Source organism: Somniosus microcephalus, unplaced genomic scaffold, assembly GCF_052327205.1.
Source record: "Somniosus microcephalus isolate GS21.2 unplaced genomic scaffold, FLI_Smic_1.0 unresolved_chr9, whole genome shotgun sequence".
Classification (NCBI taxonomy): Eukaryota; Metazoa; Chordata; class Chondrichthyes; order Squaliformes; family Somniosidae; genus Somniosus; species Somniosus microcephalus.
This window is the reverse complement of record NW_028225187.1, coordinates 13,557,313-13,572,902: the sequence shown is the minus strand read 5'-3', so window position 1 is coordinate 13,572,902 and position 15,590 is coordinate 13,557,313. Positions and strand designations below refer to the sequence as shown.

At 55.6% G+C, this 15,590-nt stretch overlaps 1 protein-coding gene across 1 annotated transcript in view; it reads left to right on the top strand.

The window, feature by feature from the left end:
* Positions 1–4,527: 4,527 nt before the first annotated feature.
* Positions 4,528–15,590, top strand: part of LOC147084788 (glutamate receptor ionotropic, NMDA 2D-like) — a gene marked incomplete at its 5' end in the record, with an annotated part of 46,220 nt that continues 35,157 nt past the window's right edge. The window contains 4 exons of the mRNA XM_085979335.1: positions 4,528–4,665; positions 11,308–11,519; positions 13,375–13,543; positions 15,191–15,344. Of these exons, the coding sequence (XP_085835461.1) occupies positions 4,528–4,665; positions 11,308–11,519; positions 13,375–13,543; positions 15,191–15,344 (673 nt within the window). The remainder of the gene's footprint in view (positions 4,666–11,307; positions 11,520–13,374; positions 13,544–15,190; positions 15,345–15,590) is intronic.

Below are 15,590 nucleotides of genomic sequence, written 5' to 3'. Positions count from 1 at the left end.
GCACTGTCGTAGGTAGATGTATATACTCTAGGACTTGAGCCCCCTAATCCTGGCCCACACTCCCCGGTGCCAGTACTGAGGGAGCGCTGCACTGTCGGAGGTAGATGTATATACTCTAGGAATGGAGCCCCATAATCCAGGCCCACACTCCCCGGTGCCAGTGCTGAGGGAGCGCTGCACTGTCGGAGGTAGATGTATATACTCTAGGACTCGAGCTCCATAATCCAGGCTCACACTCCCCGGTGCCAGTACTGAGGGAGTGCTGCACTGTCGGAGGTAGATGCATATACTCTAGGACTCGAGCCCCATACTCCAGGCTCACACTCCCCGGTGCCAGTGCTGGGGGAGCGCTGCACTGTCGGAGGTAGATGTATATACTCTAGGACTCGAGCTCCATAATCCAGGCTCACACTCCCCGGTGCCAGTGCTGGGGGAGCGCTGCACTGTCGGAGGTAGATGTATATACTCTAGGACTGGAGCCCCATAATCCAGGCCCACACTCCCCGGTGCCAGTACTGAGGGAGCGCTGCACTGTCGGAGGTAGATGTATATACTCTAGGACTCGAGCCCCATAATCCAGGCCCACACTCCCCGGTGCCAGTACTGAGGGAGTGCTGCACTGTCGGAGGTAGATGTATATACTCTAGGACTCGAGCCCCATAATCCAGGCCCACACTCCCCGGTGCCAGTACTGAGGGAGTGCTGCACTGTCGGAGGTAGATGTATATACTCTAGGACTCGAGCCCCATAATCCAGGCCCACACTCCCCGGTGCCAGTACTGAGGGAGCGCTGCACTGTCGGAGGTAGATGTATATACTCTAGGACTCGAGCTCCATAATCCAGGCCCACACTCTCCGGTGCCAGTACTGAGGGAGCGCTGCACTGTCGGAGGTAGATGTATATACTCCAGGACTCGAGCCCCATAATCCAGGCCCACACTCCCCGGTGCCAGTACTGAGGGAGCGCTGCACTGTCGGAGGTGGATGTATATACTCTAGGACTCGAGCCCCATAATCCAGGCTCACACTCCCCGGTGCCAGTACTGAGGGAGTGCTGCACTGTCGGAGGTAGATGTATATACTCTAGGACTGGAGCCCCATAATCCAGGCCCACACTCCCCGGTGCCAGTGCTGAGGGAGCGCTGCACTGTCGGAGGTAGATGTATATGCTCTAGGACTGGAGCCCCATAATCCAGGCCCACACTCCCCGGTGCCAGTACTGAGGGAGCGCTGCACTGTCGGAGGTAGATGTATATACTCTAGGACTCGAGCCCCATAATCCAGGCCCACACTCCCCGGTGCCAGTACTGAGGGAGCGCTGCACTGTCGGAGGTAGATGTATATACTCTGGGACTCGAGCCCCATAATCCAGGCCCACACTCCCCAGTGCCAGTACTGAGGGAGTGCTGCACTGTTGGAGGTAGATGTGTATACTCTAGGACTTGAGCCCCATAATCCAGGCCCACACTCCCCGGTGCCAGTACTGAGGGAGCGCTGCACTGTCAGAGGTAGATGTATATACTCTAGGACTCGAGCCCCATAATCCAGGCCCACTCTCCCCGGTGCCAGTACTGAGGGAGTGTTGCACTGTCGGAGGTAGATGTATATACTCTAGGACTCGAGCCCCATAATCCAGGCCCACGCTCCCCGGTGCCAGTACTGACGGAGTGCTGCACTGTCGGAGGTAGGTGTATATACTCTAGGACTCGAGCCCCATAATCCAGGCCCACACTCCCCGGTGCCAGTACTGAGTGAGCGCTGCACTGTCGGAGGTAGATGTATAAACTCTAGGACTCGAGCCCCATAATCCAGGCCCACACTCCCCGGTGCCAGTACTGAGGGAGCGCTGCACTGTCGGAGGTAGATGTATATACTCTAGGACTGGAGCCCCATAATCCAGGCCCACACTCCCCGGTGCCAGTGCTGAGGGAGTGCTGCACTGTCGGAGGTAGATGTATATACTCTAGGACTCGAGCCCCATAATCCAGGCCCACACTGCCCGGTGCCAGTACTGAGGGAGCACTACACTGTCGGAGGTAGATGTATATACTCTAGGACTCGAGCCCCATAATCCAGGCCCACACTCCCCGGTGCCAGTACTGAGGGAGCGCTGCACTGTCGGAGGTAGATGTATATACTCTAGGACTCGAGCCCCATAATCCAGGCCCACACTCCCCGGTGCCAGTGCTGAGGGAGCGCTGCACTGTCGGAGGTAGATGTATATACTCTAGGACTGGAGCCCCATAATCCAGGCCCACACTCCCCGGTGCCAGTACTGAGGGAGCGCTGCACTGTCGGAGGTAGATGTATATACTCTAGGACTGGAGCCCCATAATCCAGGCCCACACTCCCGGTGCCAGTACTGAGGGAGCGCTGCACTGTTGGAGGTAGATGTATATACTCTAGGACTGGAGCCCCATAATCCAGGCCCACACTCCCCGGTGCCAGTGCTGGGGGAGCGCTGCACTGTCGGAGGTAGATGTATATACTCTAGGACTCGAGCCCCATAATCCAGGCCCACACTCCCCGGTGCCAGTACTGAGGGAGCGCTGCACTGTCGGAGGTAGATGTATATACTCTGGGACTGGAGCCCCATAATCCAGGCCCACACTCTCCGGTGCCAGTGCTGAGGGAGAGCTGCACTGTCGGAGGTAGATGTATATACTCTAGGACTCGAGCCCCATAATCCAGGCCCACACTCCCCAGTGCCAGTACTGAGGGAGCGCTGCACTGTCGGAGTTAGATGTATATACTCTAGGACTCGAGCCCCATAATCCAGGCCCACACTCCCCGGTGCCAGTTCTGAGGGAGCGCTGCACTGTCGGAGATGCCGCCTTTTGGACGAGACCTTTAAACCGAGGCCCCGACTGCCTGATGAAGAGCAGGGGGAGTGGGACGTCCACTCTGGGCCTGTTCTTAAACCTTGGTAAGATCTCGGGTTTGAACTGTGTCTAACCTCAGGATGTGACGGAACCCAGTCGGCCTCAGGATGTCCCTGAACCCGGTCGGCCTCAGGATGTCCCTGAAACCAATGGCTCTCAGGATGTGCCAGTTGCCCCCCGCCTGCTCCACCCCCACTCTCTCGCCCCGCAGTTAACCTCAGGGTCTCCCGTCGATCACTAGTTTGGGCCCCCTTAAAGGGTCAGGCTGCACTGGGGAAATGGCAGTCGAACTTAGGAGCGGCTGAGGCAGGAGGTGGCGAGGGGGAGGGGGAAGGGGTAAGCCCGCTTGATCGGCACCCCGTCCGCCACCTTAAACATTCACTCCCTCCACCACCGGCACACCGTGGCTGCAGTGTGGACCATCTACAAGATGCACTGCAGCAACTCGCCAAGGCTTCTTCGGCAGCACCTCCCAAACCCGCGACCTCTTCCACCGAGAAGGACAAGGGCAGCAGGTGCATGGGAACACCACCGCCTCCAAGTTCCCCAGCAAGTCATACACACCATCCCGACTTGGAAATATATCGGCCGTTCCTTCATCGTCGCTGGGTCAAAATCCTGGAACTCCCTCCCTAACAGCACTGTGGGAGCACCTTCACCACACGGACTGCAGCGGTTCAAGAAGGAGGCTCGCCACCACCTTCTCAAGGGCGACTAGGGATGGGCAATAAACGCTGGCCTTGCCAGCAACGCCCACATCCCATGAAACATAGAAGATAGGAGCAGGAGTAGGCCATTCGGCCCCTCGAGCCTGTTCCGCCATTTAATGAGATCATGGCTGATCATCCAAATTCAGTACCCTGTCCCTGCTTTCTCCCCATATCCCTTGATCCCTTGAGCCTTAAGAAATATATCCAACTCCTTCTTGAATATATTTAATGAATTGGCCTCAACTGCCTTCTGTTGTAGAGAATTCCACAGGTTCACCACTCTCTGGGTGAAGAAATTCCTCCTCATCTCAGTCCTAAATGGCTTACCCCTTATCCTTAGACTGTGACCCCTGGTTCTGGACTCCCCGGCCATCGGGAACATCCTTCCAGCATCTAGTCTGTCTAGTCCTGTTAGAATTTTATAAGTTTCAATGAGATCCCCTCTCATTCTTCTAAACTCCAGCGAGTACAAGCCCAATCGACCCAATCTCTCCTCATACGTCATTCCTGCCATCCCAGGTATCAGCCTAGTGAATCTTCGCTGCACTCCCTCCATGGCAAGAACATCCTTCCTCAGACAAGGCGACCAAAACTGCACACAATACTCAAGGTGTGGTCTCACCAAGGCCCTGTACAACTGCAGCAAGACATCCTTGTTCCTGTACTCGAATCCGCTCGCTACGAAGGCCAACATACCATTTGCCTTCTTAACCGCCTGCTGCAGCTGCATGCTTACCTTCAGCGACTGGTGCACGAGGATACCCAGGTAAGAAGGCGGCTCACCACTGCCTTCTCGAGGGCGAGTAGGGATGGGCAATAAATGCTGGCCTTGCCAACGACGCCCACATCCCAGGCATGAATGAATTAAAAAGTTAAGCTGGGGGACATGGGGGTAGGAACAGCAATGAGAGTGACCACCCGCGACTTACCTCTCTTTCCTTCCTCGCCCTCTCTCCAGGTACTTTGCCAACATTACGTGGGATGGGAAGGATTTCTCCTTCAATAAGGACGGATATCTCGTCAACCCTTCCATGGTGATACTGGCGCTCAACCGACAGCGGGAGTGGGAGATGGTAGGTCACGAGAACAGACGAGCGTAAGAATTAGGAGCAGGAGTCGGCCATTCGGCCCCTCGAGTCTGCTCCGCCATTCAATGAGATCATGGCTGATCTTCGACCTCAACTCCACTTTCCCCGCCCGATCCCCATATCCCTCGATTCCCCGAGAGTCCAAAAATCTATCGATCGCAGCCTTGAATATACTCAACGACTGAGCCTCCACAGCCCTCTGGGGCAGAGAATTCCAAAGATTCACCGCCCTCTGAGTGAAGAAATTCCTCCTCATCTCAGTCCTCAATGGCCGACCCCTTATCCTGAGACTGTGACCCCTGGTTCGAGACTCTCCAGCCCAGGGGGGAAACAGCCTCTCAGCATCGACCCTGTCAATCCCCCTCAGAATCTTGTTACTTTCAATGAGATCACCTCTCATTCTTCCAAACTCCAGAGAGTATCGGCCCAATCTACTCATACTCTCCACATTCTCACCACGCTCTGGGTAAAAAAGTTTCGCCTGAATAACCTATTGGATTTATTAGTGACTATCTTATATTGATGGCCTCCAGTTAAAGACTTGAAGAATCCAGGCCCACGCTCCCCGGTGCCAGTACTGAGGGAGCGCTGCACTGTCGGAGGTAGATGTATATGCTCTAGGACTCGAGCCCCATAATCCAGGCCCACACTCCCCGGTGCCAGTACTGAGGGAGCGCTGCACTGTCGGAGGTAGATGTATATACTCTAGGACTCGAGCCCCATAATCCAGGCCCACACTCCCCGGTGCCAGTACTGAGGGAGCGCTGCACTGTCGGAGGTAGATGTATATACTCTAGGACTCGAGCCCCATAATCCAGGCCCACACTCCCCGGTGCCAGTACTGAGGGAGCGCTGCACTGTTGGAGGTAGATGTATATACTCTAGGACTCGAGCCCCATAATCCAGGCCCACACTCCCCGGTGCCAGTACTGAGGGAGCGCTGCACTGTCGGAGGTAGATGTATATACTCTAGGACTCGAGCCCCATAATCCAGGCCCACACTCCCCGGTGCCAGTACTGAGGGAGCGCTGCACTGTCAGAGGTAGATGTATGTACTCTAGGACTCGAGCCCCATAATCCAGGCCCACACTCCCCGGTGCCAGTACTGAGGGAGCGCTGCACTGTCGGAGGTAGATGTATATACACTAGGACTCGAGCCCCATAGTCCAGGCCCACGCTCCCCGGTGCCAGTACTGAGGGAGCGCTGCAGTGTCGGAGGTAGATGTATATACTCTAGGACTCGAGCCCCATAATCCAGGCCCACACTGCCCGGTGCCAGTACTGAGGGAGCTCTGCACTGTCGGAGGTAGATGTATACACTCGAGGACTCGAGCCCCATAATCCAGGCCCACACTCCCCGGTGCCAGTACTGAGGGAGCGCTGCAGTGTCGGAGGTAGATGTATACACTCTAGGACTCGAGCCCCATAATCCAGGCCCACACTCCCCGGTGCCAGTACTGAGGGAGCGCTGCAGTGTCGGAGGTACCGTCTTATGGATGAGACGTTAAACCGAGGCCCCGTCTGCCCTCTCAGGTGGACATAAAAGATCCCACGGCCACTATCGGAAGAAGAGCAGGGGGAGGGGAGTTCTCCCCGGTGTCCTGGGGCCAATATTTATCCCTCAACCAACACAGCAAAAACAGATGCTCTGGCCGTTATCACATTGCTGTTTGCGGGAGCTTGCTGTGCGCAAATTGGCTGCCGCATTTCCTACATTACAACAGTGACCACACTTCAAAAAGGGCTTCATCGGCTGTGAAGCACCTTGGGACGTCCTGAGGTGGTGAAAGGCGCGCGAGAAATGCGAGTCTGTCTTGAGTTCGGGGGCACCCCTACAAGAGGAAACATCCTCTCTCGGCCCTGACCCGAACAAACACCTTTCGTAATCTGCAAGGCCTCAATCAGGTCACACCTCAGACCTTCCCTTTTCTGGGAAGGAAAGAGCCCCCAGCCGGTTGGATTTGACAGGGCTGTACTCTGTGATGTAAATGTGGGGAATCAGGAACCTGTCGAGACAGAGTCACGGCACAAACTGCTGGCATTGGTGTCGGACTGCAGTGGAGAGTGTGTGCTGTTGCCATTGGCAACCGATTTAGTTGGTATTCGCACCATGTTCCGAACCCATCCAAAGTCACCTTGAGTGTCGGCACTTCCCAGCTTACCTAATCATTTTCCTTCTGACTACGAGGGCTATGTCCAAGCCTTTGGTACCTCGGGACTCGACTATTCTGACGCTCTTCTGGTCGGGTCTCCAACCTTCCGTCCTCTGTAAACGTGAAGCGTCCAAAACTCCGGCTGCCCCCCCGCCACCCACCCCGTGTCCTAACTCGCACCGAGTCCCATTCACCCATCACCCCCCGTGCTCGCTGACCGACACTGGCTCCCCGTCCGGCAACACCTCGATTTCAAAATTCTCATCCTCCTGTTCAAATCCCTCCATGGCCCTCGCCCCCTCCCTATCTCTGTAACCTCCTCCAGCCCCTACAATTCTCATCCTCCTGTTCAAATCCCTCCATGGCCCCTCGCCCCCTCCCTATCGCTGTAACCTCCTCCAGCCCCTACAATTCTCATCCTCCTGTTCAAATCCCTCCATGGCCCTCGCACCCTGCCTATCTCTGTAACCTCCTCCAGCCCCTACAATTCTCATCCTCCTGTTCAAATCCCTCCATGGCCCCTCGCCCCCTCCCTATCTCTGTAACCTCCTCCAGCCCCTACAATTCTCATCCTCCTGTTCAAATCCCTCCATGGCCCCTCGCCCCCTCCCTATCTCTGTAACCTCCTCCAGCCCCTACAATTCTCATCCTCCTGTTCAAATCCCTCCATGTCCCCTCGCCCCCTCCCTATCGCTGTAACCTCCTCCAACCCCGACAATTCTCATCCTCCTCTTCAAATCCCTCCATGGCCCCTCGCCCCCTCCCTATCTCTGTAACGTCCTCCAGCCCTACAATTCTCATCCTCCTGTTCAAATCCCTCCATGGCCCTCGCACCCTGCCTATCTCTGTAACCTCCTCCAGCCCCTACAATTCTCATCCTCCTGTTCAAATCCCTCCATGGACCTCGCCCCCTCCCTATCTCTGTAACCTCCTCCAACCCCTACAATTCTCATCCTCCTGTTCAAATCCCTCCATGGCCCCTCGCCCCCTCCCTATCTCTGTAACCTTCTCCAGCCCCTACAATTCTCATCCTCCTGTTCAAATCCCTCCATGGCCCCTCGCCCCCTCCCTATCTCTGTAACCTCCTCCAGCCCTACAATTCTCATCCTCCTGTTCAAATCCCTCCATGGCCCTCAACCCCATCCCTATCTCTGTAACCTCCTCCAGCCCCAACAATTCTCATACTCCTGTTCAAATCCCTCCATCGCCCCTCGCCCCCTCCCTATCTCTGTAACCTCCTCCAGCCCCTACAATTCTCATCCTCCTGTTCAAATCCCTCCATGGCCCCTCGCCGCCTCCCTATCTCTGTAACCTCCTCCAGCCCCTACAATTCTCATCCTCCTGTTCAAATCCCTCCATGGCCCCTCGCCCCCTCCCTATCTCTGTAACCTCCTCCAGCCCCAACAATTCTCATACTCCTGTTCAAATCCCTCCATCGCCCCTCGCCCCCTCCCTATCTCTGTAACCTCCTCCAGCCCTACAATTCTCATCCTCCTGTTCAAATCCCTCCATGGCCACTCACCCCCTCCCTATCTCTGTAACCTCCTCCAGCCCTACAATTCTCATCCTCCTGTTCAAATCCCTCCATGGCCCTCGCCCCCTCCCTATCTCTGTAACCTCCTCCAGCCCCTACAATTCTCATCCTCCTGTTCAAATCCCTCCATGGCCCTCGTCCCCTCCCTATCTCTGTAACCTCCTCCAGCCCCTACAATTCTCATCCTCCTGTTCAAATCCCTCCATGGCCCCTCGCCCCCTCCCTATCTCTGTAACCTCCTGCAGCCTCTACAATTCTCATCCTCCTGTTCAAATCCCTCCATGGCCCCTCGCCCCCTCCCTATCTCTGTAACCTCCTCCAGCCCCTACAATTCTCATCCTCCTGTTCAAATCCCTCCATGGCCCTCAACTCCATCCCTATCTCTGCAACCTCCTCCAGCCGCTACAAATCTCATCTTCCTGTTCAAATCCCTCCATGGCCCCTCGCCGCCTCCCTATCTCTGTAACCTCCTCCAGCCCCTGCAATTCTCATCCTCCTGTTCAAATCCCTCCATAGCCTTCGCCCCCTCCCTATCTCTGTAACCTCCTCCAGCCCCTGCAATTCTCATCCTCGTGTTCAAATCCCTCCATCGCCCTCGTCCCTCCCTATCTCTGTAACCTCCTCCAGCCCCCACTCCAGAGACTCGAGCTCCATAATCCAGGCCCACACTCCCCGGTGCCAGTACTGAGGGAGCGCTGCACTGTCGGAGGTAGATGTATATACTCTAGGACCTGAGCCCCATATTCCAGGCCCACACTCCCCGGTGCCACTACTGAGGGAGCGCTGCACTGTCGGAGGTAGATGTATATACTCTAGGACTTGAGCCCCATAATCCAGGCCCACACTCCCTGGTGCCAGTGCTGAGGGAGCGCTGCACTGTCAGAGGTAGATGTATATACTCTAGGACTCGAGCCCCATAATCCAGGCCGACAGTGTAGAGGGAGCTTTAATCTGTATCTAATCCATGCTGTACCTGCCCTGAGAGTGTTTGATGGGACAGTGTAGAGGGGGGTTTACTCTGTATCTAACCCGTGCTGTACCTGCCCTGGGAGTGTTTGATGGGACAGTGTAGAGGGAGCTTTACTCTGAATCTAACCCCGTGCTGTACCTGCCCTGGGAGTGTTTGATGGGACAGTGTAGAGGGAGCTTTATTCTGTATCTAACCCGTGCTGCACATGCTCTGGGAGTGTTTGATGGGACAGTGTAGAGGGAGCTTTACTCTGTATCTAACCTGTGCTGTACCTGCCCTGGGAGTGTTTGATGGGACAGTGTAGAGGGAGCTTTACTCTGTATCTAACCCGTGCTGTACCTGCCCTGGGAGTGTTTGATGGGACAGTGTAGAGGTAGCTTTACTCTGAATCTAACCCCGTGCTGTACCTGCCCTGGGAGTGTTTGATGGGACAGTGTAGAGGGAGCTTTATTCTGTATCTAACCCGTGCTGCACATGCTCTGGGAGTGTTTGATGGGACAGTGTAGAGGGAGCTTTACTCTGTATCTAACACGTGCTGTGCCTGCCCTGGGAGTGTTTGATGGGACAGTGTAGAGGGAGCTTTACTCTGTATCTAACCCGTGCTGTACCTGCCCTGGGAGTGTTTGATGGGACAGTGTAGAGGGAGCTTTACTCTGTATCTAACCCGTGCTGTACCTGCCCTGGGAGTGTTTGATGGGACAGTGTAGAGGGAGCTTTACTCTGTATCTAACCCGTGCTGTACCTGCCCTGGGAGTGTTTGATGGGAAACTGTAGAGGGAGCTTTACTCTGTATCTAACCCGTGCTGTACCTGCCCTGGGGGTGTTTCATGGGACAGTGTAGAGGGAGCTTTACTCTGTATCTAACCCGTGCTGTACCTGCCCTGCAAGTGTTTGATGGGACAGTGTAGAGGGAGCTTTACTCTGTATCTAACCCCGTGCTGTACCTGCCCTGGGAGTGTTTGATGGGACAGTGTAGAGGGAGCTTTACTCTGTATCTAACCCGTGCTGTACCTGCCCTGGGAGTGTTTGATGGGACAGTGTAGAGGGAGCTTTACTCTGTATCTAACCCGTGCTGTACCTGCTCTGGGAGTGTTTGATGGGGACAGTGTAGCGGCAGCTTTACTCTGTATCTAACCCGTGCTGTACCTGCCCTGGGAGTGTTTGATGGGGACAGTGTAGAGGGAGCTTTACTCTGCATCTAACCCGTGCTGTACCTGCCCTGGGAGTGTTTGATGGGACAGTGTAGAGGGAGCTTTACTCTGTATCTAACCCCGTGCTGTTCCTGCCCTGGGAGTGTTTGATGGGACAGTGTAGAGGGAGCTTTACTCTGTATCTAACCCATGCTGTACCTGCCCTGGGAGTGTTTGATGGAACAGTGTAGAGGGAGCTTTACTCTGTATCTAACCCGTGCTGTACCTGCCCTGGGAGTGTTTGATGGGACATTGTAGAGGGAGCTTTACTCTGAATCTAACCCCGTGCTGTACCTGCCCTGGGAGTGTTTGATGGGACAGTGTAGAGGGAGCTTTACTCTGTATCTAACCCATGCTGTACCTGCCCTGGGAGTGTTTGATGGGACAGTGTAGAGGGAGCTTTACTCTGTATCTAACCCGTGCTGTACCTGCCCTGGGAGTGTTTGATGGGACAGTGTAGAGGGAGCTTTACTCTGTATCTAACCCGTGCTGTACCTGCCCTGGGAGTGTTTGATGGGACAGTGTAGAGGGAGCTTTACTCTGAATCTAACCCCGTGCTGTACCTGCCCTGGGAGTGTTTGATGGGACAGTGTAGAGGGAGCTTTACTCTGTATCTAACCCGTGCTGTACCTGCCCTGGGAGTGTTTGATGGGACACTGTAGAGGGAGCTTTACTCTGTATCTAACCCCGTGCTGTACCTGCCCTGGGAGTGTTTGATGGGACAGTGTAGAGGGAGCTTTACTCTGTGTGACTCGATGTGCATTCCGTCTCTCTCGGTAGGTTGGGAAGTGGGAGCAGGGCAGCCTCACCTTGAAGTACCCTGTCTGGTCTCGCTATGGGATGTTCCTCCAGCCCGTGGATGATGACCAACACTTGACCGTGGTCACTTTGGAGGAGAGGCCCTTCGTGATAGTGGAGAACATTGACGTGGCCAGCGGGACATGTATCCGAGATTCCGTTCCATGTCGAAAGCAGCTTAACCGGACCGAGAGGTAGGTGCTGTCCTCCCAATCGCTCAACACCAACATCTTCCATTCAGACACTGCCTTTAACGAGAGAGGGACTGAGAGACACCAGTCAGTGTACAGATATCTCCCTGAGAGAGAGGGACTGAGAGACACCAGTCAGTGTACAGATATCTCTCTGAGAGAGAGGGACTGAGAGACACCAGTCAGTGTACAGATATCTCCCTGGGAGAGAGAGTGACTGAGACACACCAGTCAGTGTACAGATATCTCCCTGAGAGAGAGGGACCGAGAGACACCAGTCAGTGTACAGATATCTCCCTGAGGGAGAGGGACCGAGAGACACCAGTCAGTGTACAGATATCTCCCTGAGAGAGAGGGACTGAGAGACACCAGCCAGTGTACAGATATCTCCCTGAGAGAGAGGGACTGAGAGACACCAGTCAGTGTACAGATATCTCCCTGAGGGAGAGGGACCGAGAGACACCAGTCAGTGTACAGATATCTCCCTGAGAGAGAGGGACTGAGAGACACCAGTCAGTGTACAGATATCTCCCTGAGAGAGAGGGACTGAGAGACACCAGTCAGTGTACAGATATCTCCCTGAGAGAGGGACTGAGAGACACCAGTCAGTGTCAAGATGAGAATTGTAGGGCTGGAGGAGGTTACAAAGATAGGGAGAGGTGAGGGTCATGGAGTGTTTTGAACAGAAGGATCAGAATTGTAGGGGCTGGAGGAGGTTACAGAGATAGGGAGGGGGCGAGGGCCATGGAGAGATGTGAAGGCTCGAGGCGGCTGAATGGGCCTCCTCCAGATGCTGTGTAACAAGCTCGAAACGCTGAATGGGCCTCCTCCTGTTCCTGTGTAACAGGCTCAATGGGCTGAATGGGCCTCCTCCTGTTCCTAATGTAACAGGCACGAGGGGCTGAATGGGCCTCCTCCTGTTCCTGTGTAACAGGTTCGAGGGGCTAAATGGGCTCCTCCTGTTCCTGTGTAACAGGCTCGAGGGGCTGAATGGACCTCCTCCTGTTCCTGTGTAACAGGCTCGAGGGGCTGAATGGGCCTCCTCCTCTTCCTGTGCAACAGGCTCGAGGGGCTGAATGGGCCTCCTCCTCTTCCTGTGTAACAGGCTCGAGGGGCTGAATGGGCCTCCTCCTCTTCCTGTGTAACAGGCTCGAGGGGCTGAATGGGCCTACTCCTGTTCCTGTGTAACAGGCTCGAGGGGCTGAATGGGCCTCCTCCTGTTCCTGTGTAATGGCTCGAGGGGCTGAATGGGCCTCCATCTGTTCCTGTGTAACAGGGTCGAGGGGGCTGAATGGGCCTCCTCCTGTTCCTGTGTAATGGCTCGAGGGGCTGAATGGGCCTCCTCCTGTTTCTGTGCAACAGGCTCGAGGGGGCTGAATGGGCCTCCTCCTGTTCCTGTGTAATGGCTCGAGGGGCTGAATGGGCCTCCTCCTGTTCCTGTGTAACAGGCTCGACGGGGCTGAATGGGCCTCCTCCTGTTCCTGTGTAACAGGCTCGAGGGGCCTAAATGGGCCTCCTCCTGTTCCTGTGTAACAGGCTCGAGGGGCTGAATGGGCCTCCTCCTGTTCCTGTGTAACAGGCTCGAGGGGCTGTATGGGCCTCCTCCTGTTCCTGTGTAACAGGCTCGAGGGGCTGTATGGGCCTCTTCCTGTTCCTGTGTAACAGGCTCGAGGGGCTGTATGGGCCTCCTCCTGTTCCTGTGTAACAGGCTCGAGGGGCTGAATGGACCTCCTCCTGTTCCTGTGTAACAGGCTCGAGGGGCTGAATGGGCCTCCTCCTGTGCTATAGGATGCTGTGATTGTATAACAACATTCTCCTCCTCCTGTTTTGCCCCCTCCCGCCCGCCTTGATGACACAGTGAGATGCCGGATGGAAAGATGTTCACCAAGATGTGTTGCAAGGGCTTTTGCATTGACATCCTCAAGCGCCTTTCGAAAACCATTGGCTTCTCCTATGACCTGTACCTGGTGACCAACGGCAAGCACGGAAAGAAGATTCACGGCATTTGGAACGGTCTGATCGGGGAGGTAACGTCACCCCTGACCTCTGACCCCCTGCTAGGATTGGCGGGGAGGGGGGCGAGGGCCATGGAGGGATTTGAACAGGAGGATGAGAATTGTAGCTGCTGGAGGAGGTTACAGAGATAGGGAGGGGGTGAGGGGCCGTGGAGGGATTTGAACAGGAGGATGAGAATTGTAGCGGCTGGAGGAGGTTACAGAGATAGGGAGGGGGCGAGGGCCATGGAGGGATTTGAACACGAGGATGAGAATTGTAGGGGCTGGAGGAGGTTACAGAGATAGGGAGGGGGCGAGGGCCATGGAGGGATTTGAACAGGAGGATGAGAATTGTAGGGGCTGGAGGGGGTTACAGAGATAGGGAGGGGGCGAGGGCCATGGAGGGATTTGAACAGGAGGATGAGAATTGTAGGGGCTGCAGGAGGTTACAGAGATAGGGAGGGGCGAGGGCCATGGCGGGATTTGAACAGGAGGATGAGAATTGTAGGGGCTGGAGTAGGTTACAGAGATAGGGAGGGGGGCGAGGGGCCATGGAGGGATTTGAACAGCAGGATGAGAATTGTCGGGGCTGGAGGAGGTTACAGAGATAGGGAGGGGGCGAAGGCCATGGAGGGATTTGAACAGGAGGATGAGAATTGTAGGACTGGAGGAGGTTACAGAGATAGGGAGGGGGCGAGGGCCACGGAGGGATTTGAACAGGAGGATGAGAATTGTAGGGGCTGGAGGAGGTTACAGAGATAAGGAGGGGGCGAGGGCCATGGAGGGATTTGAACAGGAGGATGAGAATTGTAGGGCTGGAGGTGGTTACAGAGATAGGGAGCGGGCGAGGGGCCATGGAGGGATTTGAACAGGAGGATGAGAATTGTAGGGCTGGAGGAGGTTACAGAGATAGGGAGGGGGCGAGGGCCATGGAGGGATTTGAACAGGAGGATGAGAATTGTAGGGCTGGAGGAGGTTACAGAGATAGGGAGGGGGCGAGGGCCATGGAGGGATTTGAACAGGAGGATGAGAATTGTAGGGCTGGAGGAGGTTACAGAGATAGGGAGGGGGCGAGGGCCATGGAGGGATTTGAACAGGAGGATGAGAATTGTAGGGCTGGAGGAGGTTACAGAGATAGGGAGGGGGCGAGGGCCATGGAGGGATTTGAACAGGAGGATGAGAATTGTAGGGCTGGAGGAGGTTACAGAGATAGGGAGGGGGCGAGTGCCATGGAGGGATTTGAACAGGAGGATGAGAATTGTAGGGGCTGGAGGAGGTTACAGAGATAGGGAGGGGGCGAGGGGCCATGGAGGGATTTGAACAGGAGGATGAGAATTATAGGAGCTGGAGGAGGTTACAGAGTTAGGGAGGGGGCGAGGGCCATGGAGGGATTTGAACAGGAGGATGAGAATTGTAGGGCTGGAGGAGGTTACAGAGATAGGGAGGGGGGCGAGGGCCATGGAGGGATTTGAACAGGAGGATGAGAATTGTAGGGCTGGAGGAGGTTACAGAGATAGGGAGGGGGCGAGTGCCATGGAGGGATTTGAACAGGAGGATGAGAATTGTAGGGGCTGGAGGAGGTTACAGAGATAGGGAGGGGGTGAGGGAGGTGGTGATCCTCTCTGGTGGGTACAGACTGATTCTCTCCTCCTCTCTGTCTCCTCCTCTGACCCCCCGAAGGTCGTGTATAAACGGGCCGACATCGCCATCGGCTCGCTCACGATCAATGAGGAGCGTTCCGAGATCGTGGATTTCTCCGTGCCTTTCGTGGAGACCGGGATCAGCGTCATGGTGGCTCGCAGCAACGGCACCGTCTCCGCCTCGGCTTTCCTCGGTGAGTGTGTGGCGACTCGGGGCAGCGCGGCTCAACCGAGGGGGACATTGGGGGAGAAAGAGAGACAGAGAGAGGGGGAATGGGGGAGGGGGAATGGGAGAGAGAGAGAGAGAGGGAATGGGGGAGGGAGCATGGGAGAGAGAGAGAGGGAATGGGAGAGGGGGCTTGGGAGAGAGAGAGAGAGAGGGAATGGGGGAGGGAGCATGGGAGAGAGAGAGAGAGAGGGAATGGGGGAGGGAGCATGGG